Raw genomic sequence first — 26,665 nt, 5'->3', positions numbered from 1 at the left:
TCCGGAGATGTGGCTGCAGGCAAGTATTTCTTTGTTTTACCTTTTCTGAGCCTTGATTTTCTCATCTATAAAATAGGGATGATAATAATGTCTATCCTTGAAACAGTTGGGAGAAGAGATTGAAATCGTGATGGTAAAACATTGAGTACTGGAGCCTGGCACACCACAGGTGCTCAATTAATATCAAGTGCTTACCATCCTCCCCCTCCTGCTCCTCATCAAAGTGCCCAGCACAGCTCTAGACACAGAGTAGGTCTGCAATAAGGAGGCCGCATCATTATTTTTAAAGCACTCAGCATGCAGTTGACTCTCAATAACTGGTAGTTCCCTTCCTCTACCATGTGGCAACTCTGTCAATGTTAAACCAAGGCTGGATGAACAAAATGACTCTCTGAAATGTCCTCCTGGCTTTAACATTCTATGATTAAAAAATGAAATAAAATACCATAAAAGTAATGCCTCAATTTCAGGGGGTGGGGTAATGGAAAGTTCAGATGATCACAGCCCAGTGTCCTGTAGAGCCAGGCTAGGCTCTGCCTCCCTGGCGTGCAGGCCTGGCACCCAGCGCAGGACAGTGTGATGCCATGGACAGAACCTGAGACAGGGATAATCCTGGGTTCTGGACTCAACTTGCCACCCAGTTGCTGTGTGATGTTGAATGAATTCCCTAACCTCTCTGGGCCTCACCATCCTGTGGATCAGATAAAAGACTATGCACCCTCAGGGCTGAATCTGGGGAGAACCAGGGGGCAGCTGGGATTGTCAAGAACAGCTGCTAGTTTTATAGACTGTGGCCATTCTGCTTGCCATGAGAGGGACGCTCTTCTCTAGGCTGCAGGGGAGAAGTGGGGGCGGGGGGGACACACTTTCCTTTCTCTCTTTTAGGGTCCACAGAGCCTGGGAAGGGGACCTTGACACTGGGGGGAATTACTAATGAATCAGGGAGTGCCTCTTCCTGCAGATAAGTCCCCACCCCAGTACGGAGGGGCCGGGGCAGGGGACATGTGACATCCCTCCCCAGGACTGTGCCATTCAGAAGAAGCTCCAAGTACCAGGTCAGCCGCACTGAGAACAGCCTAAGTGCCCCAGAGAAGGACAACAGTGCCAGGCCCTGGGAGATGAAGGCACCGAGACAGCAGCCACGCTAACTCACCAATGGCCGTGAGGAACAGCCCCGCCTGGTCAATGGGAATGCTGCCTTCCTCGTCGTAGTAGTTGACGGTGACCTTGATGGGGAGGAGGCACATTGGGATAGAGAGAAAAGAGAGCAGAGATCACAGATCACAAGCAGGAAAACCTGAAGCAACTGCTGTCCCTCACAGCCTGTCAAGCCAATCCTCTCCAAGCATTAGAACCCTCTCCTCCAGGAAGCACTCCTGGGTTGGCGGGCAGCTTCCCTCAGCTAACTGAACTAGACTGTGGACTTCCCTCCTGCTGGCTGAGAGTGCAGTCAGGGTGCCGTCTGCCTTCCTGTGCCACTGTGTGCATTCTGCTGCCTGGTGGGGGGAGGGGGCCCATATCTGCCATGTTGCATGCCTAGTGCTCACTGAGGGAACAGGGCTGATGCTATTTTCTCTGGACCATGTTCAGTGCCATCACTGTGATGGGGCACATGGTAAAGTTCATAATTACAGAACCCAGCAAGGAGACAGTTCTGGTCTCAGCCTCACCCCTTGGACAAATCACCCATAGGCGTTCAGCACCCCATTTTACAGAGAGACCAAGGACACTTGTGACTGTAAGCTCCAACGATTCTGTGGTTCTGAGCCCCTAAACTTTCTATCACTCAGCTGTCTATACTTTTCATCCTTTATGAAACCATCATTCCATGGTCTAACCTCACAACATCCACATGACTACCAAGTACTGGGAATGCGGCTGTTCTGAATGGAGATGTGTTATAAGCTGTAAAACTCACACTAATTTTAAATTTGGTATGGAAAAGGAATATGAACTACCAGCCTGGGCAATACAGTAAGACCTGTCTCTCCAAAAAAAAAAAAAAAAAAAAAAAAAAAAAAAAAAAAATTAGCTGGGCACGATGGCAGGTGCATGGAGTCCCAGCTTCCTAGAATATAAATGACCAGCCTGGGCAATATAGTAAGACCCCTGTCTCTACAGAAAAAAAAAAAAAAAATTAGCTGGGTATCATGGCAGGTGCCTGGAGTCCCAGCCTCCTAGAATACAAACTACCAGCCTGGGCAATATAGTAAGAACCTGTTTCCACCAAAAAAGAAAAAAAAAAAAAAATTAGCCGGGTATGATGGCAGGTGCCTGGAGTCCCAGCTACTTGGGAGGCTGGGGCGGAAGGACTGCTTGAGCCCAGTAGCTTGAGGTTGCAGTGAGCTATGATCGCACCACTACACTCCAGCCTGGGCATCAGAGTGAGATCCTGTCTCTTAAAAACAAACAAACAGGCAAGCGCAGTGGCTCACGCCTGTAATCCCAGCACTTTGGGAGTCCAAGGCGGGTGGATCACAAGGTCAGGAGATTGACACCATCCTGGCTAACACAGTGAAACCCCGTCTCTACTAAAAATACAAAAAAAAAAAAAAAATTAGCTGGGCATGTTGGCAGGCACCTGTAGGCCCAGCTACTCGGGAGGCTGAGGCAGGAGAATGGTGTGAACCTGGGAGGCGGAGCTTGCAGTGAGCCAAGATCATGTCACTGCACTCTAGCCTGGGCGACAGAGTGAGACTGTCTCAAACAAACAAACAAACAAAAAACAACAATTTTGTTAATATTTTTTATATAGATGGCATGTCAAAATGATAATATTTTGATAGATGGGATTAAGTAATATCTATTAAGACAATTAATGTGACCTGTTTCTTTTTGCCTTTTCAATGTGGTTACTGCAGAACTGAAAATGACACATGGCTCACATGCGGTTTCTATGGGACAGGGCTGGTCCAGCCTGCCTCTATCCCGGCATGGCCCCGGGCCCGCGGAGGCTGGACTTCCCGCCGTGGTACCTTGTCACTGCTGGCCTCGGTGCTCGCCTGGCTCATGGTGACCCGCAGGGTGGTGCTGGGCGAGAGAAGCCAGCGTTGCTTGCCATTGGCGGCCACCTCCTCGGCCTCCCCATTGCGCACCACCTCTACCCGCACGCGTTCCGAGTGCTTCAGGCTGAAGGTTTGGGCCCCAGCTGGGGCCGCGCTGTGGGGAGAGATGAGAGAGGGTTAGGGGGAGCCCTGGGGCAGGTGAGATGGGGGAGCTTCAAGAGGAGACTCCTGCTTCCAGCACTTTGGGAGGTCAAAGCCGGAGAATCACTTGAGCCCAGGAGTTTGAGACCAGCCTGGGCAACATAGTGAGATCTTGTCTTTACAGAAATTAAAAAATTAGGTGGGCATGCTGGTACACGCCTGCGGTCCCAACTACTCAGGAGACTGAGGTGGGAGAATTGCTTAAGTCTGGGAGGTTGAGGCTGCAGCAAGCTATGACTGTGCCACTGCACTCCAGCCTGAGCAACAGAGCAAGACCGTGTCTCGTTCTTTCTTCTTCTTTTTTTTTTTTTGTAAGACAGAGTTTTACTCTTGTTTCCCAGATTGGAGTGCAATGGCATGATCTCGGCTCACCACAACCTCTGCCTCCCGGGTTCAAGTGATTCTCCTGCCTCAGCCTTCCGAGTAGCTGGGATTACAGGCGTGCACCACCACACCCAGATAATTTTTGTATTTTTAGTTCAGACGGGGTTTCGCCATGTTGGCCAGGCTGGTCTCGAACTCCTGACCTCAGGTGATCCACTCACCTCAGCCTCCCAAAGTGCTGGGTTTACAGGCGTGAGCCACCCTGGCCAAGGGCAGGCTTCTAATCAAATAGGAGAAGAAAGATGAGAAAGGAGGAGGAGGAGCAGCAAGAGAGGGAGGGATAGGTAGATAGAGATCTCTCTCCATGGACTGACGAAAGATCATGTGAGGACACAGTGACAAGGTGGCCATTTGCAGGCCAGGAAGAAAGCCGTCACCAGAACCGGCCCATGCCGCCACCCTGATCTCGGACTTCCAGCCTCCAGAACTGTGAGAAGATGAATTTGTTTTTAAGCCACCCTGTCCATGGTGTGTTGTTGGCTTAAGGAGAGGTGACAGGAAGGACAGGGGACTAAGGGAGGAAGGTGCTCAGGGCTGGCGGCTTTGCTAAATCCAGCCACTGGTCTGAAGGCCCAAGAGGGCTCAGAGGGACTTAGGTGGGATTCTCGTGGGATTTGTGACTAACACATAGGTGTAAGCCTGTCTCAAAGGCACAGCTGCTATTTTGGGGGCCTGGCGCTTTTGGGCTCCAGGAGTTCTCAACTGCAGCAGGCATCAGAATCATGAGGGGTGCTGTTTAAATCTATAGGGCGTTTTTCTTTGAAGGCTGCAGATCTGTGGATCCCATCTCTGGAGAGGCTGGCCGGCATGGCGGAGGCTGAGGGTGCTGGGGCAGCTGAAGACGGAAACAGTGGCCAGGGTTGAATGACAGGTATAGGCCAGTGGCTGTCAAAGCGCAGCAGCAGTGGCTGGGGCGGCGGCACCTGGAGGTCTGGTCACAACACAGACTGTGGGGCCCCATCTCAGAGCATCCGATTCAGGAGGTCTGGCGTGGATCCCGAGAATCTGCATTTCTAACTTACTTCCAGGAACTGTTGATGCTGCCGATCCCAGTACCACACCTTGAGAACCACTAGTCCAGACAATCAGCACTGTGGACCACTGTTCAGAGCCCTGGGCCGGCCAAAGCCGCGAGCGTGAATCTGTAGAGGCTGCCGGGCAGCGTCTCTCTGACCTGGGCCACAGACTTCAGGGGCTACGGGCAAAGACTACTGGTCTTGTGCTCTGGTAGGAGCATGGGGAAGGACTCGGCAGCCTGTGGCCAGTGCTGGGAGAGGAGCTCAATGAAGACACCCCAAGGTCACTCTGGTTCTTGTCCTGCCCCCTTCCAAACTCCACAGCCTGTCCTGGGATGATGTGAGACTGGACACTTCTTGGTCATGGCCTGCTGCTATCCCCTCTCTGCATCCATCTTTTTTTTTTTATTTTTTATATTTTTAAGGAGGAGTCTCTCTGTGTCACCCAGGCTGGAGTGCAGTGGCATGATCTCAGCTTATTGCAACCTCCATTGCCTTGGTTCAAGCGATTCTCCTGCCTCAGCCTCCAGAGTAGCTGGAATTACAGGTGCCCGCCACCACACCTGGTTAATTTTTGTATTTTTAGTAGAGTTGGGGTTTCACCATGTTGGCCAGGCTGGTCTTGAACACCTGACCTCAGGTGATCCACCTGCCTCAGCCTCCCAAAGAGTTGGGATTACAGACGTGAGCCACCGCGCCTGGCCACATCCATCATTAAGAGGGGTGCAGAGTCTGGACAAAAGCCCTGGACTAAGGGTGCACGTGCAGAGGACCTGGGTTTGAGTCCAGCTTTGCCCCTGACTTGAGGGGGTCTGCACATTCTGAGTGTTCATCTGTTAGTCCTTATGCCTCAGGAGGACTGCCGCCCTCCTGCCCATAGTCCTCTCACTCCTCCTAGGGCTGGGGCCACGTTTTGCTGAGTGGTGTTGCCACGTGGTACCTGCCCTCCTTTGGGTTCTAAGTCCCCTGAGGGTATGGTCCGGCCTCTCCCATCCTCGTTCTTCAGAGTCTAGCACAGGGCTTGGCCCATCATACACACCCAAGGGAAGGGGCAGAGGTGAGTGGGATGGAAGGTGAGCCGCTCCCAAGGAGAGGTGTGAATACACACCCTGGATGCTTTAGGTGGCACAGGGAGGAACAATCTAGAAGACTTATGTGTTTATCAAACACAGTATCTTTTTATGGTGACTGATAAAGTCTTGCTATTTATGGTAATGCTACAAAATCTCTGTTTAAAATAAAGTTATTAAGAAAAATGTGAGTTGGGTTAAAGAAAAGTATTAATAGTGCGACAGGTTGAAGATGATTTTGGCCAAAGCCATGAGAGTCTGGGAAACTGTGGCCACAGGTCTGGGAAGCATTCCTCTCCTGCAAGTCTCAGCTTTGCTCATCAATGTGCTGGGTGGCCTTGGGCCAGGGACTTTCTCTCTCTCAGTTTCATCGAGTGTTAGGTGAGAGGATGGAACCAGAGCAGAGGCAGCTGAGTCCAGAGTGCAGAGAAGAGGTCCTGGGCAAAGGGGTGAGGAAGAAGGCTCTAGAAAGCTGGGGATGGCTGGGCGCAGTGGCTCACACCTGCAACCCCAGCACTTTGGAGGCTGAGGTGGGTGGATCACTTGAGGTCAGGAGTTCAAGACCAGCCTGGTCAACATGGCAAAACCCTATCTTTACTAAAAAAAGTACAAAAATTAGCCGAGCATAGTGGCGTGTGCCTGTAGTCCCAGCTACTCGGGAGGCTGAGGCAGGAGAATCACTTGAACCTGGGAGGTGAAGGTTGCAGTGAGTTGAGATTGTGCCACTGCACTCCAGCCTGGGTGACAGAGTGAGACTCTGTCTGAAAAAAAGAGAAAAAAAAAGAAAGCTTGGGATATCTCTGCTGGATTCCTGCCACTCACCTCCTCCCTGCCTTAACCAGAGCCACTACTACTACTATTTATTTATTTATTTATTTATTTTCTTAAATTGAGACAGAGTCTTGCTTTGTCACTCAGGCTGGAGTGCAGCGGTGCTATCTCGGCTCACTGCAACCTCCACCTCCTAGGTTCAAGTGATTCTCCTGCCTCAGCCTCCCAAGTAGTTGGGACTATAGGCATGCACCACCACGCCTGGCTAATTTTTGTATTTTTAGTAGAGATGGGGTTTCACTATGTTGGCCTGTCTGGTCTTGAACTTCTGACCTCAAATGATCCATTTGCCTTGGCCTCCCAAAGTGCTGCGACTACAGGAGTGAGCCACCACACCTGACCCAGAGCCACCATTATTTCATCTGGTTTTATATATTGAGCTTCTGCACACAATTCTATTTAGGAAAAAATGTTTTACAAGATGATCTCTTAGGACCCTGACTCAGTTACTGTAAGTGATGCTTCCTGCCCACCTTCATTCCTCTGGACCAGTGAGAAACCAAAGGAGGCCTCAGAGGCTCCAGAGTGTTAACGCCCAGCCCACATCGAAGCTCCAGGGCCCCACACCCTCCTATGCCCCAGCACCAGCCCTGTTCTGAGCTGAGCAAACAGCTATTCTTGGAGTGGCTCTGGGCAAAGCAACAAAGGGGCCCATTGTGCCCCTGCAGATCCCGTTGGCTGCCTTCCTGCCCAGGAAGAACCCTTTAGAATCCCTATCGCAGAAAGCAGAAACCCGAGAGCCAGGGGCTTCAGGCACCAGGATTGTCCCTGGAGGCTGCAGGGAGGGGCCCAGGACAGTACTGAGGGAAAGGGAGGGGGCTTGGGGGTGGTTATGACCTTCTTGCTTATTAGAGAGAGGCTAAGGAGAGCATGGATGGAGGGACAGGCTGCCAATCCCTGTGGCCAGGTCTCTTCTGCCTACCAAGGAATCCCAGAACCCAGGACATGGTTACACTCAATGTAGTCTTTGGCAATACATTAATGAATGCACCTGCCCTTCTTGGCTTTGCAAACTGTATTACCCAAGTGATTAAAAAAAAAAAAAAAAAAAAAAACAGAAATCAGGTCATTTGCTTTCTTGAAGATATTCACTGGCTCCTCAGTGCCTGCCCATACAAGAATATCCAAACTCTTCATCCTCATGTTGAACTAGGGGCATTTGGCCATTGGAACTCAGCTTGATTCTCTGGTTTCATTTTCTGTGGTTCCTTCCACCACTTCAACTCCCTGCATTGTTCCATCTCACTGTGCATTTTGACATATGTTGTTCCTTTTACCAGCAAGACTTTCCCCTGACTTCTCTGCCCGGCAAATGTCCATCTCTCCTTGAAGACCTAACTCAATCCATTTGCCCCCACAGTTACTGGCCCTTTAGGCAGTTCACTCCTTGAAGGTAGGGATTGTATCTTCTTGTTTTTTTATTCGTTTGTTTGTTTCAGCACCTGGCCTAGTATGGGCACACCTTAAGTGTAAATGTTTGCTGAAGGAGGGCTGGAGGAGGAAGGACTTACTTATATGGTCATTCATTCACTGAACACTTACAATGTGCCAGGCACAGTTCTAGGCGTTGGGGGGTAGATTGGTGAAAAAGTGAACACCTTCCCTGGGCCCATGGAAAAGACAGACCCTTTTTTTTTGTTTGAGACGGAGTCTCGCTCTGTTGCCCAGGCTGGAGTGCAGTGGCACAATCTCGGCTCACTGCGATCTCCGCCTCCCAGGTTCAAGTGATTCTCCTGCTTCAGCCTCCTGAGTAGCTGGGATTACAGGCGCATGCCACCACGATGCCTGGCTAATTTTTGTATTTTTTAGTAGAGACGGGGTTTCACCATGTTGTCCAGGCTGGTTTGGAGCTCCTGACTTCAAGTGATCTGCCCGCCTCAGCCTCCTAAAGTGCTGGGATTACAGGTGTGAGCCACCGTGCCTGTCCAGAAAAGACAGACTTTCAATGGATTACACGATTACAGCTGTGATAATTGCTATAAAGGAGAGGGAGAGGGTGCCATGAGCCCCCAGTCTGGGGTTCAAAGAGGGATTCCCTGAGAAAGTGGCATTTGAACTAAGGTCCAAACTTTATACTCTAAAGGACAGGTGGGAATTAGTTACACCATTGCAGTGTTGACTGTAAAAAAAAAAAAAAAGAATTAAACCAGAGATTCTTAATTTTAAGTGTGCATTCCCACTACCTACAGGGCCTGCTAAAATACAGGTGAATGGGCCCAGCCCCTGAATCTCTGATCTATCAGCTATGGAGTGGGACCTGAGAAACTGCATTTCTAACAAGCTCCCAGGTGATGTTGATGCTGCTGGTCCAGGGACCACAGTTTGAAAACCACTGAGTTGGACAAGGGAGGAGAGGAAGAGGAGCACAGATTTCCAAGCAACAGGACAGCTTGCTTGATGGCCCGAGGTGGAGGTTAGTCCTGCATGTTTGAGAAGCTGGAAAGAGGGGAGTGTGTCTGGACCTTGTGAGCAAGGGGGAGGGAGAGTGGTGGGAGCAGGGGTTTTAGATAACAGTGAGGAGCTGGCCTTCCTCTGATTGTAGAGGGAAGTCACTGAAGGTTTCTAAGCAGGGGTGGCATGATCAATTTTGCGCTGTAGATAGATCATCCAGGGTGCAGGGTCACCCAGAATGCAGGATGGGGGATGGATTTCAGGAGAGCAACAGAGGAAGTGGGGGAGGGGATGGCTACAGCTGCCCACGTGAGCAATGATGGTGTCTTGGGACCAGACAGTGGCGGTGGAAATAGAAATGGTCACTTGGTGTCAAACAAAGGACATCTGCCCAGCCCCACAATTGCCTCGTGGTCTCTAGGAGCCATGGGTCCTCTCTGGTCTTGGCTCAGTCAGTGGGGAGGGTCACTGGCTTGGCCTTGCAGGGCTGGGGTGGCTCACCAGCCCCAGACTTGAGGGCATGAAGTGCCTGCTCCTCACTGGCATCTGGCTCTCTTAGCTTGCCCGCCTGGCCTGGGCCTCATTAACACCAGCCGGGGCTCATCCCCAGAGTGACCCCAGCTCCTGGCAGCCTGGGTGTGACATCCTGCTATTGGGGCTTTAGAGAAGTCTGGGGGGGGGAGTTGTGGGTGCCAGCCTGGCATGCAACCCCATGGTGAGCAAGAGGCAGGCAAGGACCGGGGGGAGAATGACCTCAGTCCAGACCTCACACCTGGTGCTCGGCTTGGTGATGGCTACAGCCCTGCGGGTGAGCAGCTGCCTTGAACAGGGATCAGTGGAGGCAAACCATGACGTCTGCCTTCAGCCAGCTTCCCTCACCACCTGGTGCATCCAGCTGTCCTGGGCCTCTCATTAGGGAAGAAACAATCTGATCTATAGCTGCTCCTCTCCTCAGAAACCTTCAATGACTCCCTGCTACTCACAGAACAAAGTCCAATGCCTGAACGATGCATTCAAAGCCCGGTTAGAGCTCATCAACCCTCTAGCCTTATACTCCTGGCCACTGAAACTGTGCCCCTTCTGTGTGCCCCAACTTTCCTGCCAGTTATCTCTGGCCCTGAGTAGCATGTTCTTGGTCTCACTCTGAACCCCAGTCCATCCTTCAAGACCCAGCTCAGTTGCCACCTCTTCCAGGAAGTCATCCCTGATCTCATCAGCCAGAATATATCTCTCCTTCCATTTATTGGTGTCTCAAACAACACTTAATAAATGTGGTTCAACATTTTTTTCCCGTAAGTGCTATGAACTCTTTGAGGACAGGGATCAGGTCTCATTATTATTTGTTTTCAAAAGAAACTCAATACTAATACGTAACAACTTACTGAGTATTTACAATTATTATTAATTTTCTAACCACTAGACCACCAGGGAACTGAGTATTCATTATGTCTCAGGGATTGTACCAAGCCCATGGCCTACATGACCTCAGTCCATTCTTTTGATAACCCCATGAGGCCCATTTTACAGATGAGCACACTGAGGCCCGTAGAGGGCAAGCACCCACTTCAAGTCTCAGGGACAGTCATGGCTGAGTGTGAGGAGAACTCAAGCTCTCTGAGACCTGGGCCTGGCTGCCCCCTCCCTGGAAGAGAATTCAAAGTCTGGAGTCTTCCCTAAGGTCCGCCAGGTAGGTGTGTCTGGTGTGGGGCAGAGGGGAGGGTCAGGCCTGGCTCTGAAGAGGACCAAATGAGAGCCCCTTACTTATTTCACAGGTGGGAGTCTGAGACTCAGAGAAAGGACACCAAAGACTGGCTTCCTGTCCTGGGTTCTTGGGTAAATGACAGAGAAGCAGGCCTGGGCCCATCAAAGCCCCTGGGTGCAAGGTCTGGCGTGGCTGGGCAGGAGAGAGCTGCCTTCAAAAACTGCCTCCTCCAAAGTGTAGCAGGTGTGTCTGGCCAGCTAGGGGTGGGCACTGGGGTGAGCCCCTGCCACTGTGCTCCCATCCCAATTCAGGGCCCTGCAGGCAACGAGGGAAGGTCTCAGGGACCCCAGCTATGCAGGGACCGTGGGCCTGGTCCTCCTTAGAACACTCCCAACCCCAGGGAACTAGTCTGAAACCAGAGCCCTGGAGCAGCTCCTGGCAAGGCCTCCCATTTGGGGTTGAGGGCTCTGGGTGCTGTTCTAATTTATGGGCCACCTGACCCGGCCTGAATTCCTCCCACCGTCATTCTCTCAGGAACAAGTGCTGCTCGGGCCAAGCTTGGCCACGTGCCCCTGACCTTCCACAGGCCCATCCAACAGTGCCTGTCCCTTGAGGCTGGGGGTAGGGAGCTCAGCCCCATGACAGGCCAGTCCACAGGCATCACAGGCCACCTTCATTCATTCATTCATTCATTCATTCATCCATCCATCCATCCATCCATCCATCCAGGGAGCCCTTCATTGACTCCAGGGAGGATCACAAACAAGGAGGAGTTATGCCTGAAACACGAGTGCCAGGAGGGCAGCCCAGCAGAGCAAGCAGGGGCCTGGGCTCTGCACCCCACAGTTTACCAGCTGTGCCATCCTGGACAAACATTCCTTCCTTCAGTTTCCCCAGCTGCGAAAAGGGGGCAATAATCGTACCTAACTCATAAAGTTATTGCAAGGTTTAAATACGTAAATTATTAAATGCCCGTGAGATGAGCATGCAAAGTGCTGAGAAGGCTGCTGGGCGCAAAATAAGTGTTCAATAAATGTAAACTAGCAATATTAAGAAACAATGAGACGTTGTGCAAAGAAAAAAATGTAATGAGACAGAAGTTCTCGGGACTCAGGGTAGGGCACCATATGGGGTAGTCAAAGAAAGCTGCCTGGAGGAGGTGACATTGGAGCTGAGACTTGGCTAATGAAAGTCAGGCTTGTGGGGATCTGGTGGATGGTGTTCCAGGCAGAGGGAACAGCAACTGCAAAGGCCCTGAGGTGGGAACGAGCTTGGCGCAGCCAAAGGCTAACAGCATCTACAAAACTAGAGTGGCCGGAATGGAGTGTGTGCTGAGGAATTGCCAGGAGAGGAGATCAGTGAGGTGGGGCCTGGCACACTATGGGGAGGGGAGCCCATAGCACCTCAGGCCCCCATCACGGCAAACTGGATCTCAGACCCTCCTGGCCTTTGTCTTAATGACACTTTTTAAAAAAGCAAATACCCTGTAATCCCAGCACTTTGGGAGGTGGAGGTGGGTGGATCACAAGGTCAGGATATCAAGACCATCCTCGCTAACATGGTGAAACCTCGTCTCTACTAAAAATACAAAAAAATTAGCCGGGCGTGGTGGCGGGCGCCTGTAGTCCAGCTACTCGGAGGCTGAGGCAGGAGAAGGGCGTGAACCCGGGAGGCGGAGCTTGCAGTGAGCTGAGATCCGGCCACTGCACTCCAGCCTGGGCGACAGAACGAGACTCCGTCTCAAAAACAAAACAAAACAAAACAAAACAAAAAAACAAATACATCTGTAGCCCTCACACCAACCAAGAGACAGAAAGTCTGGGAGTGAGTCTGTGCCAAAGTGTCTCGGAGCGCCTGCCTGATACCTTCTTCCTATCTTCTGCCAGCGAGTTATGGGCAAATCATTATTATTTACTTGATATTACTAGCTGACATTTATCTTCTTTCTATCTTCTGCTGGGACAATGGCTGGTCAGCCTCTGCCTTGGGGAATCCCAGGGAAGGGATTCCTCCCACCTCCACCTCACAGACGCAGCTGGAACCAGGAGACTGCTCTGCACAGCAAAGGGACAATGTGTCCCATCATTCCAGTGTCCTGAAGCTCCTGCAGACCTCAGGATCCGGATCCTGGCCCCTGTCCACCAGGGAGGAAAAGAAGAGCCCTGCCTTCTTGGGAACTCTCACTGACAGAGGCATAAGCTGAGGGAGGGACAGATGAAGCCATTCCCAAGGCCCAGCTTGTGGGCAGAGGGTGACCACCCTGCTACCTACTTTACTCCGAGGCTGCCCTCTCTCTAATCCTTCCAGACTCCGGGGGTGTCCATGCCTCCAGGGCTCACAAGAGGTGGGTGGCCAGGATGGAACCAACCTAGGGACTCCCTCTGTGCCCTCTCTCCAACGTCAAGCCCGAATCAGATGGGGACCCAGGCTAGCCCCCTTGAAGACATGGCTTTCGGCTAAAGGGGCCACCGGAGGAGATTGTGTGGGCCAGGTGTACCTGTGCCAAGACTAAGATGAGTACATTTGGGAAGAGCAGAGTAAAGATACTCTTTACTCTGTCTCATCACATTTTTTTCTTTGCACAACTTCTCATTGTTTCTTAATATTATTAGTTTACATTTATTGAACACTTATTTTGTGCCTGGCAGCCTTCTCAGCACTTTGCATGCTCATCTCACGGGCATTTAATAATTCAGATATTTAAACCTTGCAATAACTTCATGAGTTAGGTACGATTATTGCCCCCTTTTCGCAGCTGGGGAAACTGAAGGAAGGAATGTTTGTCCAGGATGGCACAGCTGGTAAACTGTGGGGTGCAGAGCCCAGGCCCCTGCTTGCTCTGCTGGGCTGCCCTCCTGGCACTTGTGAGTATCTTTAACAACAATCACAAAGTACAATTTCTAAGAAACACCCTACTTCCTTCTTTCTGTGTATCTGCTCATTGCTTGCTGGAGACTAGCAGTCAGAATGAGGCTAGGTCAAGGCATCCATCCCCAGAGGGGCCAGTTTTGCTGGGAGAGCATGGGTGGCCCAGAGCACCCCTGCCCTTGGTGACCTGGATGACCCCTCATGGGGCAGCAAAGAGGTCGATTGTTCATCACTGTGACCCTGAGTGTACAACTTCTATTGAACACAAAATCCCTCCTCCTGTTCTCTGATCGACCCTCATTTGGGTCAGTGGAGGCTCAGAGAAGTGAAGTGATTTACTCAAGGTCGCACAGCCCATGGATGGAAGCTGGTAGGGCAGTGCCTGCCAGGACCACAAAGTCTATTGAGGAATGGGGCCGGGGAGGCCCCTGCTGTGTGTCTGGAGGGGAACAGGCTGTGCCAGCATCACAGGAAAGGGAGCCCAGAGCCCCTGGGAAGGGGAGTGGGTGCTGAGGCCGGTTCGCTCACCTTTGTGGCTCAGGAGTGAGGGTCAGGACGCCACTCCCTAATTAACTGGACCCAGCAGCCCCGGGCCTTGTTCCTTGGGGTCTACTTGGAGGCTCTGGGGACATCACTTGGGGTCTTGAGCCAGGACCTGTGTCTGGGCAGCAAAGGACTCCAGGAAGAGTGGAAGGTCAAATGGGAGTTGGTGAAGTCTCTGGGGACAGTGGGCTCATGGCCAGGGTGGAAGAGACACAGGTTGAGAGGGCCGTCCAGTTCAACCTGCTGGTTTTAGGGTCACATAGGACAGAGCAGGAGATAAGAGCATCAGTCCTGAGTCAAACAGACCTGGACCCGAGTCCTGTGTGACACTGGACAAATGGCTCCGTCTCTCTGCACCTTACCTTCCTCATCTGTAAAATGGGATGATCAATGAACCCTCCAGGGTCTATGGTGAGGAAGAAAGGAGGTGGTGGGTTCAGTTCCTAAGTGCCCACTAATACCTCCTCCATCAATACTGACAGTTGCTCTCATTACTACAAGTAATTCGAGTCACAATAGCAATAGCAACTCAAGCTCCTCAGTCCTGGAAGAGGCTTCCTTCCACTGGACCAGTGAGTCCTCAACTGGCTGTGACTTTGCCCCCCTGCCAGGGGACTGCTGGCACTGTCTGGAGACATTTTTGGTTGTCACAGTTTGGGGGTTGCTACTGGCATCTAGGGGACAGAGTTCAGGGATGCCACTAAACATCCCGCTACAATAAAGAAATATCAAGCCCAAAATGCAATAGTGCTGAGATTGAGAAACTCTGCACTAGACCTGTGCTGTCCAGGACGGTGGCCGCCAGCACGGTGGCCAGTAAGCACCTGAGATGCACTCAGTCTACGCTGAGATGTGCTGAAGTGTAAAATGTGCACTGGATTACAAAGACTTAGCATGAAAAAAAGAAGGTAAACCATTTCCTGGATAATTTTTATATCGATTGCATGTTGAAATGATAATATTTTAAAATATTGGGTTAAATAAAATATATTATTAAAATTATGCCTGTTGTTTTAACTTTTAAAAAGATGTGGACTACTAGAGGATTTAAAATGGAATTGTGGTTTTATTGTGGTTCACCCTGGACTTTTCTGGACAGTAGTGGTCTACAGCGCACTGCCCCTCTCTATGGTGGCAGAGAATCTTAAGTGCTGGTGGGGTGAGGGTCTTTGTGGTCATTGAGACAGGACAAGGGGAATCGTCACACTGCTGCCCCGTGCTAGAGGGAGGCTGAGTCCACATCTGCCCCACTGCCTGCCCCTACCCCAGCTGGGCCTCTCTTTGCCAGGATAGAGCGATGGCAGGGGGCCTGAGCAGGAACCCTCCTTTGCTCCCCACCCCCGACTGGGAGGATCATGCCAGTCTTTCATGCTGCACCAACCATGCTCCAGCAAATAAACAGGTGGGTATGGTGACAGCTGAGGCTTAGAGACCTGAGCACTCTGGCTCCGTGCCCACTCCCTAGCGGCGCCAGCTCAGGGCTGGGGGTGGGGAAGGCAGGGGAGCTCTTCCAGCCCACCGGTGCCCCTACCACCCTCCACTGCTGTGTTCTTGTCCTCAGAGACCACCCAGTCCGCCTCTGAGGTTTACATGGGGGACAACTGAAGCCCAGGCCCAGGGGGAGGCAGAGGTTGAGGCCAGGGGCAGAGGCGTGGGGCGGGTCCCTGATCCCGGGGCTTGGAGGTATCAGCGTGGCCAGTGCCTCTGCAGAGGTGGCAGGAGACTGGTTGGGCAGGTGGGAGGGCTGTCAGGGCTGTGTGGGGAGACACATGATGGCTTCGGGGGGTCTGGGAGAGGAAGGGTGCTCCAAGTGTCAGGATGATTGGGGAGCTACAAACCATGATGGTGCCGCTGTGTGAGTTCAGCTTGAGGCAGAGAGAGGATAGGGGACCCATCTGGTGTCAGCACAGGGCCCCACCTCAGAGTCCTGCATGCCCCCTGCCACCAGCACTGACCCCTCCAACCCTAGCAATGGGAGCGTTTTAAATACTTGGAATAGAGGGGGGCGGATCAAACCCCAGCATAACCCCAGCCCTTCATTCACACCAGCCACACCTTTCCAAGGCCCTGTCCCATGTACTCAGGGAGACAGATCATTGGACTTGGCCGCTTACTGGGATTTGGGGGGAGTGGTAGGGCCCTGCCCTATCTTCAGCTGTCTCAGACATCCCACACTCAACCAAGTTCTTGGACAGAGAGAAGGGGAGGGAGCAGAATTCGGAATCAGGATCCTTTTCCAACAAAGTACCCCACTATACACCCTAAGTCCCTGTTGTCAGCTGGGTGGAATATGGTCCCTCTGCGGTCTCAGAATGAACTCAGGGGAAGGCATCTGGGGACACGGAGCTCAGGGCCAGTGCCTGGGGACAAGCAACCTCCAGCAGCCCCCACTGGGCGAAATCGGAGCCTGAGTAACCTCCAGGGCCAGATTCAGCCTCAGGGCAGCTCCCTTCGGGTCCTGCCCCAGTCCCGGGCAAGTCTCCGCGGGAGCTCCGCTGAACTGGGAGTGGGAAGCAGGAGAGGGGCTGGGATGAGGTGGGTCCGAGGGGAAGTGATGTGCGGAGGGGAAGTGAAAGGGGAGAGGACGGCGGGGAAGCTGAAGGGGTGTGAGGTCCCCCGGGAGAAGAACTGGAGAGGGCCAGACGGAGGGTCACGGGTGAAAGGGAGGGTCTGCGAAAGGGGTCGTGAGGGAGGTGGGGCTGAGGCCGTGTTAGGGGGTCTAGGAGAGTCTCAGGGTTTCAGGAAGGTGGACACAAGGTTCAGGGGTTGTCAGGTTTCTGGATGAGGTTCTTAGGATTTCTGGGCGCGGGGGCCTCTGGATTAGGGACAACTCGGGCTGGACAAAGGCAGTCCATGTCCCCGAGTATGAGCGCGTCTCAGGATTTCTGGGCGCGAGATCTCCGCCCGGGCACCACGGTGGGCCGGCTCACCTGTAGACATCGGTCCAGAGGTAGGTGCCCAGCACGTACACCGCCTCCACGCGGCTCCCGTACTGCAGCCGCACGGTCCGCTCGCGCAGCATCCTCCGCGCCGCAGTGCCCGCGCTCGCTGGCCCGGGGCGGCCGGTAGTACCTGCAGCAGGTGCGCCTTCTCCAGCAGCCTGCGCCCCACGGCTGGGCTTGCAACCTTATCCAGTGGCCGGTGGGCGGGGCGGCCCGCCCCAGTCCTCTCGCAGTGGGCTGCGGGCCTGTCGGTCAAGCGTGGTCCCGCCCCTAACTCGTCCCGCCCCGCTGCGGTCGTGGTGGAGTCATCAGGGACCACTTTTGTGCTTGTTTGTTCATTCCTTCATTCAACAAACTTTCGGTGGGCGCCCAGGTGTTGGGCGCCAGGACGCGGGGCCCTGGTTCCCCTCCGGACGCCCTGGCCCAGTGGGGCAGGAAATGCAAATGTGGGAGCACAAAGAGGGTGCCCTAACTCAGCCTGGGGGCCAGGAAGCCTTCCCAGAGAAGAGGATCCCCCGAGCCTTCTTAAAGGAGGCGTTTGCAAACTGAAGGCGAGGAGAGGGAGCCGCCTGTGTAAATCTGGGTACAGCCCGATACCCACGCCCGCCAACAGTCAGATGGACCTCACCATAGGAAAAATGGGAAGCGGTGGGGATGGGGAACCCGGCAGCTGACAGGGACCAGGACGCCAATCCAAGGCATTAGAGGGTGGGAGTGGGAGCTTGGAGTGGCTGCCTCAGCAAGCCGCGGTCGGGTGTGCTCGTGAAATGGGTCTTTCGGGCTGCCGGCTGCTCCTGGACAGGAGGCTGGGCTGGGGATGGGCAAGGAAGCCCCTGGCTGTGGCTAGAGCTGGAGAGGTGGGGATTGATCCGGCCACTGCTTATGGACTGGGATTTTGGTGACACCTGGTGACTGACAGGATGTGTGGGTTGAGGGAAAGGGGAGGGGTAGCAATTAGGGCCCCAGTTCTGGCCTGGGCCACCAAGGGAAGGGGGGTGCCACACAGAGGTCATCGTGTGTCCCATAGAGGCAGAGATGTAGAATGACAATCAGTGCAGGCCTCAGCCAGCCCCACCCGCGTTCCAGCCCTTCCCCTCCGACCCAATCAGAGCGCTGTTCAGACACATACATCAGGCCTGCATGAGGAAGTGGTCTTTGGTAGCTGAGGACAGAAACTGAGGGTGGGTGGGCAGAGGCTGTGGGAGGGAAGGAGTGGGGCAGAGGGGATGCATGTTTGGGAAGGAGTTAGGGCTGATGGAAGATGGAGCTCCAGGAAGGGGTGCCCCCAGACAAGAGGGGTGAGGCCCACAAGTGCCCAGTGCAGACACACCCAGCCCTTGGACTCCAACCTTCTCCCTGAGGCGGCCCAAATTAGGAGATGGTGAAGAGCCCAGCTGCTTCTGAGTGGCAGGAATTTGGCAGGAATGTGAGTGGGGAAGAGGGAAGGCCTGAATTTTAGCCAGGAGGTCATTTGTCCCCCAAAGGCACAGCACACAGACCCAGGGACGGGCCAGTAACTTTTTTTTTTTTTTTGAGACATAATTTTGCTCTTGTTGCCCAGGCTGGAGGACAATGGTGCCATATCAGCTCATTGCAACCTCTGCCTCCCAGGTTTAATTGATTCTCCTGCCTCAGCCTCCCAAGTAGCTGGGATTACAGGCATGCACCACCACACCCGGCTAATTTTGTATTTTTAGTAGAGACGGGGTTTCTCCGTGTTGGCCAGGCTGGTTTCAAATTCCTGACCTCAGGTGATCCACCCACCTCGGCCTCCCAAAGTGCTGGGATTACAGGTGTGAGCCACAGCGCCCGGCTGAAGCCAGTAACTTCTGATGAGCTCCAGGCACCGGCTGAGCACATCCTCCAATCAGGAGGAGTCTCTTGGGGGCCACCTGCCAAACTGGGACAAAACTTGTGTGGCTTGGAGAGACTTTGAGGTGCCCCCAGAGGTGAGCTCGTGTCTGGGCACCCCTCTGCCACGAGTGACTTTGGAGCCCTTGCTGTGCAGCAGATAATGGACACCCACTAGGGTTCTTACATTCCTGGGGTTCTTTCATTTCACTCACGGGGAGATTGGGGCCAGAGTGGGGGAGGACACTGTGCCCCCACTGACGGAGACCCCGGGAGGCTAATAACAGGACATTGCGCAAGGTAGTGATAACATCGGACCGCAATACCCAGGAGAGCAGGAGTAAGAGCGGGTGCTTACTGTGTTCTTTCTGTGGGTCAGGAACTGTTCCAAGCGGCGCTTTTCATGTGTTAGAGTTAGATCACTGAACCCTCCCAGTAACTCCGCCACTTTACAGATGAAGGAAGTGAGCTGTGAGCAGGTGGGGGAATCGACTCTGGGTTGCAGAGCTCCTAAGAGTGGCAGAGGGAGGAACTTGCAGAGCCACTGGGGTGGAGGCAGGGGCAAGGCCGAGTGAGGGGCAGGGGCAGAATGTTGTCCATGCTTTGCAGATGAGGAAGTCGCAGTTCTAGGCCCAGCTCGCTTTTGTGCAGCCTCGAGACATGTACCTTGCCATTCGGAACCCCATTTTCTGCCTCTGTGAAATAACTGATTCCTCAGCACGGTGTAAGGACGGTATTAAATGAGATAACAAGGCGCAGAAAATACTAGCACGGAGCCTGGCACAAGGCTCTAGAAATGAAGCCCCTTCCCTTTAAAAACTCAACTCAGACCTGGCCACTCACACTCAGGGCTCCTGCCTGGGCTCAGGTCATGATGTTGGGCCCAGAGCCTGGTGGATGAGACAGGAGTTTCCTGGTGCCCAGAGGTTTAAAATAGCTGAAGTGGTCACAGCTGTTGGTGGATTCAGGGCCGGAGGTCGCAGGCATCACGGCTGCTCCCCGCTCTCCCCTGGGGTCCGGAAGAGCCACAAAGCATCTCACGGTGTCTTTTGGGGACTTAGCTCAGGCCGGTTCCTGGCACTGACCTGCACCCACCCCTCCAACACCCGCCCCTGCCAAGCCTGTGGGCAGAGTGCCTGGGCTAGGAGGGGCTCTGCTGAGCTGTTTTTTGTTAGGTTCCTTTACTGGGTGTGGGGTCTCTGTGCCAGGCCTTGGGGGAACCTGGGAAGCCACTCAAACTTCAACAGGCCTGCTTTGAGGAAACTAACAGCTCACCGAGAGCACTATACATACAATAATTTAAAAAGAAAGAAATGCACAAGTATTACCTGGTCATTGTGGAAAAGTTAAAAAAACAAAAAAACAAAAAAACCAAAAACCATGATCACCCATGACCCTGGTAGCACAGATCAGTCTGAATCTGTCTGAGTATGATCTGGCTGGGCTGCCCACAGGCTGCTGTGGGTGAACACACTTCCTGAGCCCTTGTGCCATGCCAGGAGCTGTTCTGAGCCCATTCACACACACATCTCAACCTATTTAATCCTCACGACAGCCCTATGAGGTGGGAGCTATTATTATCTTCCATTTGCACAGAGGCACCAACCAGGCTGGCAGTGAAGAGCGTGGACTTTGGCCTTGGTGGACCTGGGGTCAAGTCTGGCTCTGTCCCTCACTAGCTGGGGGCCTCTCTGTTTCTTCTTCTATAAAGGAGATGCTAGGAATTGTTATAAGGAACAAGGAATAACAAGATGATACCCAGTAAAGTACTGCGCATCGTGGCCTGGCACAGACCCAAGTTCCAATAGATGGTAGTTATTTCCTATGCGCATATAGTTATTTTAAGTTTTTGTAAACCTGGGCTTCTGACTACATGCTGTTTTATAACACACTTCAAAGCTTCTACAACGTGAGAGGCTGGGCTGGCTGTGGCCAGGTCACACAGAACATTGTAAGTCGTGGAAAAGGCTTTTGGGCTTTCTCTTTATGGGGTCATGGGGGAAGCCTGGGAAGGACTTTGGAAGGTGTCAACGGCACGATGTGTACTTTAGGAAAATCACTGTGGCTGCTGTGGGCAGCTAAATTTGACAAGAATTCTGGCAGGAGACCAGAGAAAGGAGGGGGTCGGGGTCTGGGCCATGGATCCCCAAAGCAATCCCTCTGTGGCCAGGGACCGCCCCAACCCCTGACTCTGTACCATGGGGACCTGCAGGCGTACCCTCAAGAGCAGATCCCCATAACCCTGGCCCTGCCTGGCCCCCTCACACTCCCTTTCCCCTGGCAAAGCCCACCCTTTGGTTTCACTCCCTTGAGAAGAGTCTCTGGGATGGGGGCATTGATTCAACCTCTGCCTCAGCTCTTGGTCCCGAGAGACATCGAGCTCAGAGGGAGGGAAGGGCTGGAGTGCTCCATTGTTCTAATACTGTGTGAGTTCAGAATGAGGAAGTCGTGTCCGTTCTGCATGCTGCTGTGGCTGTACCCCACCCGGGGGTACATTTATATATGCAGAGAGAGAGAGAGAGAGAGAGAGAGAGAGAGAGAGAGAGATTTATTTTAAGAAATTGGCTCACATGATTGCGGGGGCTGGCAAGCCTGAAATTTTGTAGAGTTGGCCAGTCAGAAATGGGGGAAGAATTGATGTCACGGTCTTGAGACTGAATCTACAGGTTGGAAACAACACGGTTTCTATGTTGCATTCTGGAGGCTGAATTGCCTCTTCTTTGGGAAACCTCAGTCTTTGCTCTTAAGGCCTTCAACTGATTGGATGAGGCCCACCAACATGTTGGAGTGCAATCTACTTTACTCAAAGTCTACTGATTTAAACGTTTATCACATCTGAGAAATATCTTCACAGCAACTGATTCAGACTGGTGTTTGACTAGATGATGGGGTGCCATAGCCTGGCCAACTCTACACAGAAAATTAACCATCACCACGCTGAAAGGTGGGCTAAGGCTTTCATTCATTAGGTCGTCATTTATGGAGCATTTATTTCCTGCCTGGCACCTGTGCTAAGCACTTTGTGTGTGTTATCCCATTGAATTCTTGCTACAATCCCAGAAGTAAGTATTTTTACTACCCTTATTTTACACATCCAAGGGTAAGATGACTTGTCCAGACCAGGATTCTATCATTAGTCAGTGAAGCAAAGCTAGAAAGGTGAATTCTGGAGAAGATGTAATAAACCAGTTGTCTGAAGGGCTGCCAGGTGGCCAGAGTAAGCCCGGGAGGTCCTAGACCCATTTTTTCCAACATGTAGCCACTGCCACACGAGGTTCATGTGGCTAATCCTAACTGACACGTGCTGTAGGTGTAAAACATTGGTCCCCAACCTTTTTGGCACCAGGGACCTGTTTTGTGGAAGACAGGTTTTCCATGGATGGGGGTGGGGATGGTTTCCGGATGATTCAAGCTCATTACATTTCTCGTGCACTTTATTTCTATTATTATTACATTGTAATACATAATGAAGCAATTCTACAATTCACCGTAATATAGAATCACTGGGAGTCCTGAGCTTGTTTTCCTGCAACTAGACGGTCCCATGTGGGGATGATGGGAGACAGTGACAGGTCATGAGGCATTAGATTCTCATCAGGAGCATGCAACCTAGATCCCTCGCATGTGCAGTTCGCAATAGAGTTTGTGCTCCTATGAGAATCTAAAGACAAAGCTCTCCTTGCTAGCCCACCGCTCACCTCCTGCTGTGTGCCCGGTTCCTAACAGGCCACAGACCAGTAATGGTCCATAGCCCGGGGGTTGGGGACCCCTGGTGTAAAATACACACAGGTTTCAAGGAGTTAGAAAGAGAAAAAGAAGGTAATTTTAAAAATAATTGACTCCATGTTGGAATGATAATATGGTGAATGTATTTCATTAAATGCAAATGTATTATTAGCTGGATGTGGTGGCTCACGCCTGTAATCCCAACACTTTGGGAGGCTGAGGAGGGAGGATCACTTACATTCAGGAGTTTGAGATGAGCCTGGACAACATAGCAAGACCCCACCTCTACAAAAAAAATTAAAAATTAGCCAGGCATGGTGGTGCACCCCGTACTCCCAGCTACTCAGGAGGCCAAGGTGGGGGGAATCTCTCGAGCCCAGGAGGTTGAGGCTGCAAGTGAGAAGTGACTGTGCCACTGCACGCCAGCCTGGGCGACAGCAAGAGCCTGTCTCAAACAAACAAACATCAAAAAGCCCAAAGACGTATTGTTAAAATTAATTGTATCTGTTTATTTCAGCTTTAAAAAAGATGTGGTTACTAGAAAATGTGGTTAACTGTGAGGCACACATTTGTGGTTGGCACCATTTTTCTTTCTCTTTTTCTTTTCTTTCTTTCTTTTTTTTTTTTTTTTTTTTTTTTTTTGTTTTTTTGAGACAGGGTCTTGCCCTGTCACCTAGGCTGGAATGCAGTGGCATGATCTTGCGTCACTGCAACCCCCGCCTCCTGGGTTTAAGCGATTCTCATGCCTCAGCCTCTGGAGTAGCTGGGACTACAGGCACGCGCCCCTGTGCTCGGCTAATTTTTGTATTTTTAGTAGAGACAGGGTTTCGCCATGTTGGCCAGGCTGGTCTCGAACTCCTGACTTCAAGTAATCCGTCCACCTCAGCCTTCCAAACTGCTGGGATTACAGGTGTGAGCCACTACACCCGGCTGGTTTGCATCATTTTTCTATAGGTGGTGCAGATCCAGACGCCTCTAAACGGTTAGGCAGGGACTTGTTCATGATTTTTCTGGGTCGAGCCTGGGCACAGCTGGGCACAGTAGATAAATATTTGGTGAAGAGAGTGGAATTGCTTCAGAGTTCCCAGAGGGCAGCAGTGGGGTTAGAGCAAGAGTTAAAAACAAGTAACACACGAAGGCCTCAAGAGGCGGAGACCACAAGGTGGCGCCAGATCCCCATCTTGGAAGCAGGGAGGAGGCGCTGGCCGGCCTGAGCCCGAGAGATTGGAATGCCTCCGCCTCTGTCCCACCCTACTCAGCACCTTCCTTCAGCTTTTGGGACTCTCTTTGTCCTGATGGTTTGGGTCAGAATTCAGGGGCCACCTTTGTGTGAGGTCAGTGGCAGGTCCCTTAGAGTGGGAACTTCTCGCTGGACAGAGGGGCAACTGAAGCCCCGAGAAGGATGAGTGGGGCCCAAAGAGGGGCAGTGCCCGGCCCAAGGGCGCAGAGCCAGTTGGTAAAAGAGGGAGGTCTTTTGTGTTTCATCCTTCAGGCCTGTCCTGTTACCTCAATGCCTTTGTCTTGTGAGCCTGGGTCGTTGATTCAATTTTAAAAAACACTTAATAAACAAATCACAGAGTCAGGTGCTGTGTGGCAGGCGTGGGGACATAGGTCCATCCTTATGAGCAACCTAGTGGGAACAAAAAACATGCACGGCTGCTCACACACACATGCACACAAACACGTGCACACACGCACACTTGCACACATGCACACACACATACCCTTGTGTAGGAAGAACACCACGCAGTCATTTACAACCACATTGGAAGAAGGCGCTATGATCATTTCTGCCATACCCCATGAGGTGGTCACATTTTCCATCTCTAGAATCGGTCCACCTGGATTGATATCCTAGCCCTTCCTGGCTTAGGAGACCTTGGACAAGTCATCTCACTTGAGTCTCAGTTTTCTCATCTGTGAAATGGGAGTTAATTATGACACCTCCTTCCCAGGTGGTTGTGAGGTTTAAACAAGATAATAGGCCGGGCGTGGTGACTCACACCTGTAATGCCAGCACTTTGGGCGGCCGAGGCAGGCGGATCACGAGGTCAGGAGATCGAGACCATCCTGGCTAACATGGTGAAACCCCCGTCTCTACTAAAAATACAAAAAAAATTAGCCAGATGTAGTGGTGGACGCCTGTAGTCCCAGCTACTCGGGAGGCTGAGGCAGGAGAATGGCGTGAACCTGGCAGGTGGAACTTGCAGTGAGCCGAGATCGCACCACTGCACTCCAGCTGGGGCGACAGAGCGAGACTCCATCTCAAAAAAAAAAAAAATAGGCTGGGTACGGTGGCTCACGCCTGTAATCCCACTATTTTGGGAGGCTGAGGAGGATTGCTTGAGCCCAGGGGCTTGAGACCTGCCTGGGCAACGTAGCAAAACCCTGTCTCTATGAAAAATACAAAAATTACCTGGGCGTGATGGCATGTGCCTGCAGTCCCAGCTACTCAGGAGGCTGAGGTGGGTGGATCGCTTGAGCCCATGGAGGTTGCAGTGAGCCAAGATGGTGCCACTGCACTCCAGCCTGGGTGATAGAGCAAAACCCTGTCTCGAAACAAACAAACAAGATAATACAGAGACAGGGTCAAGCACATAGAAAACGCTCGGTCCATCCAGTCTGTGGTTTTAACGGCCCTTACTCAAGGCTGCTGGTGGACAGGGCGGCAGCAAAGGCGTCAACTAAATGCCCATGAGGGGCCTTGTGGGGTGGCTCATGGCTATAATCCTAGCACTTGGGAGGCTGAGGCAGGAGGATCACTTGAGCTCAGGAATTCAAAACCAGCCTGGGCAACATAGACCCCATCCCTTAAAAAAATTTAAATACCAGGGAAGGAATGTATGAGTATCTGGGTGTGGGTTCCCCCGACACAGATCCTGAGACAGAAATTCAGCATAAATTGTTCATTTGAGAGTCAGTCCCAGGAAATATTGATAGTGGACTGAGGAATTGAGACAGTAGAGATTAGGGAGTCGACAAAGAGTGCAGTGTCAAGTGATTGAGGGCCATAGGCAACTGGAGCTTGATCCCACTGGGGGTCTCTGGGAGACTGTGGAAAAAGAAACTTAGAGTTATTGCAGTGAGGAGTGAGGGAGCTGGGGTATTTATCCTCCACCAGTCATGTGTCCAGGGCTGTGCTTGGATGGGGTGGGGTGGAGTATTTCCCCCGCACTTCAGGTCTGTTCCCCACAGGTAGAGAAAACCTTCAGGCAGAGATGCCAATGCTGTCCGGAGTCAGGCTCTTGTGCAGTCTTGGCTTCAACAGAAGAGGAAAGGTTAATACTAGCTAAGGCAAGAAGGGAAGGCTTCATGGAAGAGGTGGCCTTTGAGCTCCCCTTTGAAGAACAGGTAGGAGTTTGACAAGCAGAGGTAGGGGAAGGACGTTCCTGGCAGGAGGCAGAGCTCAGCCAAGTGAGGGGAGTGTGGAAGCTCAGGGGGCATGTGGGGTAAATTGTAGGAGGAGATTTTGGGTATAAGACCAAGAAAATAGTCTGGGGCTAAGCCGTGGGGGCCTTCAGTGCCAGGCCACAGAGCATTCGACTGGGTTCTGTGGAAGGAGAGAGCCATGAAAGGGAGGAACCCCTGAGTGTTGGTGAGAATGGGTTTCAGGGATTCTGAGAGCAGGTGGGAGGCTGTGCTCTAGGTGACAAGTGAAGAGGCCCTGATGGGATGGGACAATAGGACTGGCCTTTGAGAGAGGCAAACTGAAAGTTAAGGAATTTTCTGGGGCAGATTCTAGAGATCTTGGAACGTGGAGGCTTCTCTGCCCTTCCCCTATTTAGAAGCCTCAGATGAGCTCCTCCCTGAGCAATGGGCATGGCTGTGCATACACGCAGCTTCCAGCAGGAGACGCCAGGAGCAAAGGCACCTGGCGCAACCTCTCAGAGCTTAAGGAAGGAAGGAAAAAGGGGCTCACTCTGAGGAAGTAATGACCCGGATCCCATTCTTTGTCAGGGCAGGGAGCTTCAGGTCTAACAGGACGCAGTGGAGAACCCTGGAGCTGCATTTGAATCCTAGCGCTGCCTTTTCCTGTCTGTGCCTTGATGCTCCCATCTATAAAATGGGGGTGATGAAAGTACTTTCTTCCTGTGATCGTTTTAAGAACGAAATGAGATGATGCATATAAAGCCCT

The 26,665-nt window shown here is 52.2% G+C and overlaps 2 protein-coding genes across 2 annotated transcripts in view; both read right to left on the bottom strand.

The window, feature by feature from the left end:
• Positions 1–26,665, bottom strand: part of SDHB (succinate dehydrogenase complex iron sulfur subunit B) — a 689,037-nt gene that overhangs the window by 83,127 nt on the left and 579,245 nt on the right. The gene's annotated exons all lie outside the window — the stretch shown is intronic.
• Positions 1–26,665, bottom strand: part of PADI2 (peptidyl arginine deiminase 2) — a 579,517-nt gene that overhangs the window by 34,868 nt on the left and 517,984 nt on the right. Inside the window, exons 2-4 of the mRNA XM_050791164.1 lie at positions 16,942–17,115; positions 2,976–3,159; positions 1,154–1,226 (exon numbers count right to left, since the gene is read on the bottom strand). Coding sequence (XP_050647121.1) covers positions 1,154–1,226; positions 2,976–3,159; positions 16,942–17,033 — 349 coding nt within the window. The 5' untranslated portion in view covers positions 17,034–17,115. The remainder of the gene's footprint in view (positions 1–1,153; positions 1,227–2,975; positions 3,160–16,941; positions 17,116–26,665) is intronic.

The sequence above is a fragment of the Macaca thibetana genome, chromosome 1 (assembly GCF_024542745.1).
Source record: "Macaca thibetana thibetana isolate TM-01 chromosome 1, ASM2454274v1, whole genome shotgun sequence".
NCBI classification, from domain to species: domain Eukaryota; kingdom Metazoa; phylum Chordata; class Mammalia; order Primates; family Cercopithecidae; genus Macaca; species Macaca thibetana.
Note: the sequence above shows the minus strand (reverse complement) of the source record. Positions and strands in the feature narration are given on the sequence as shown.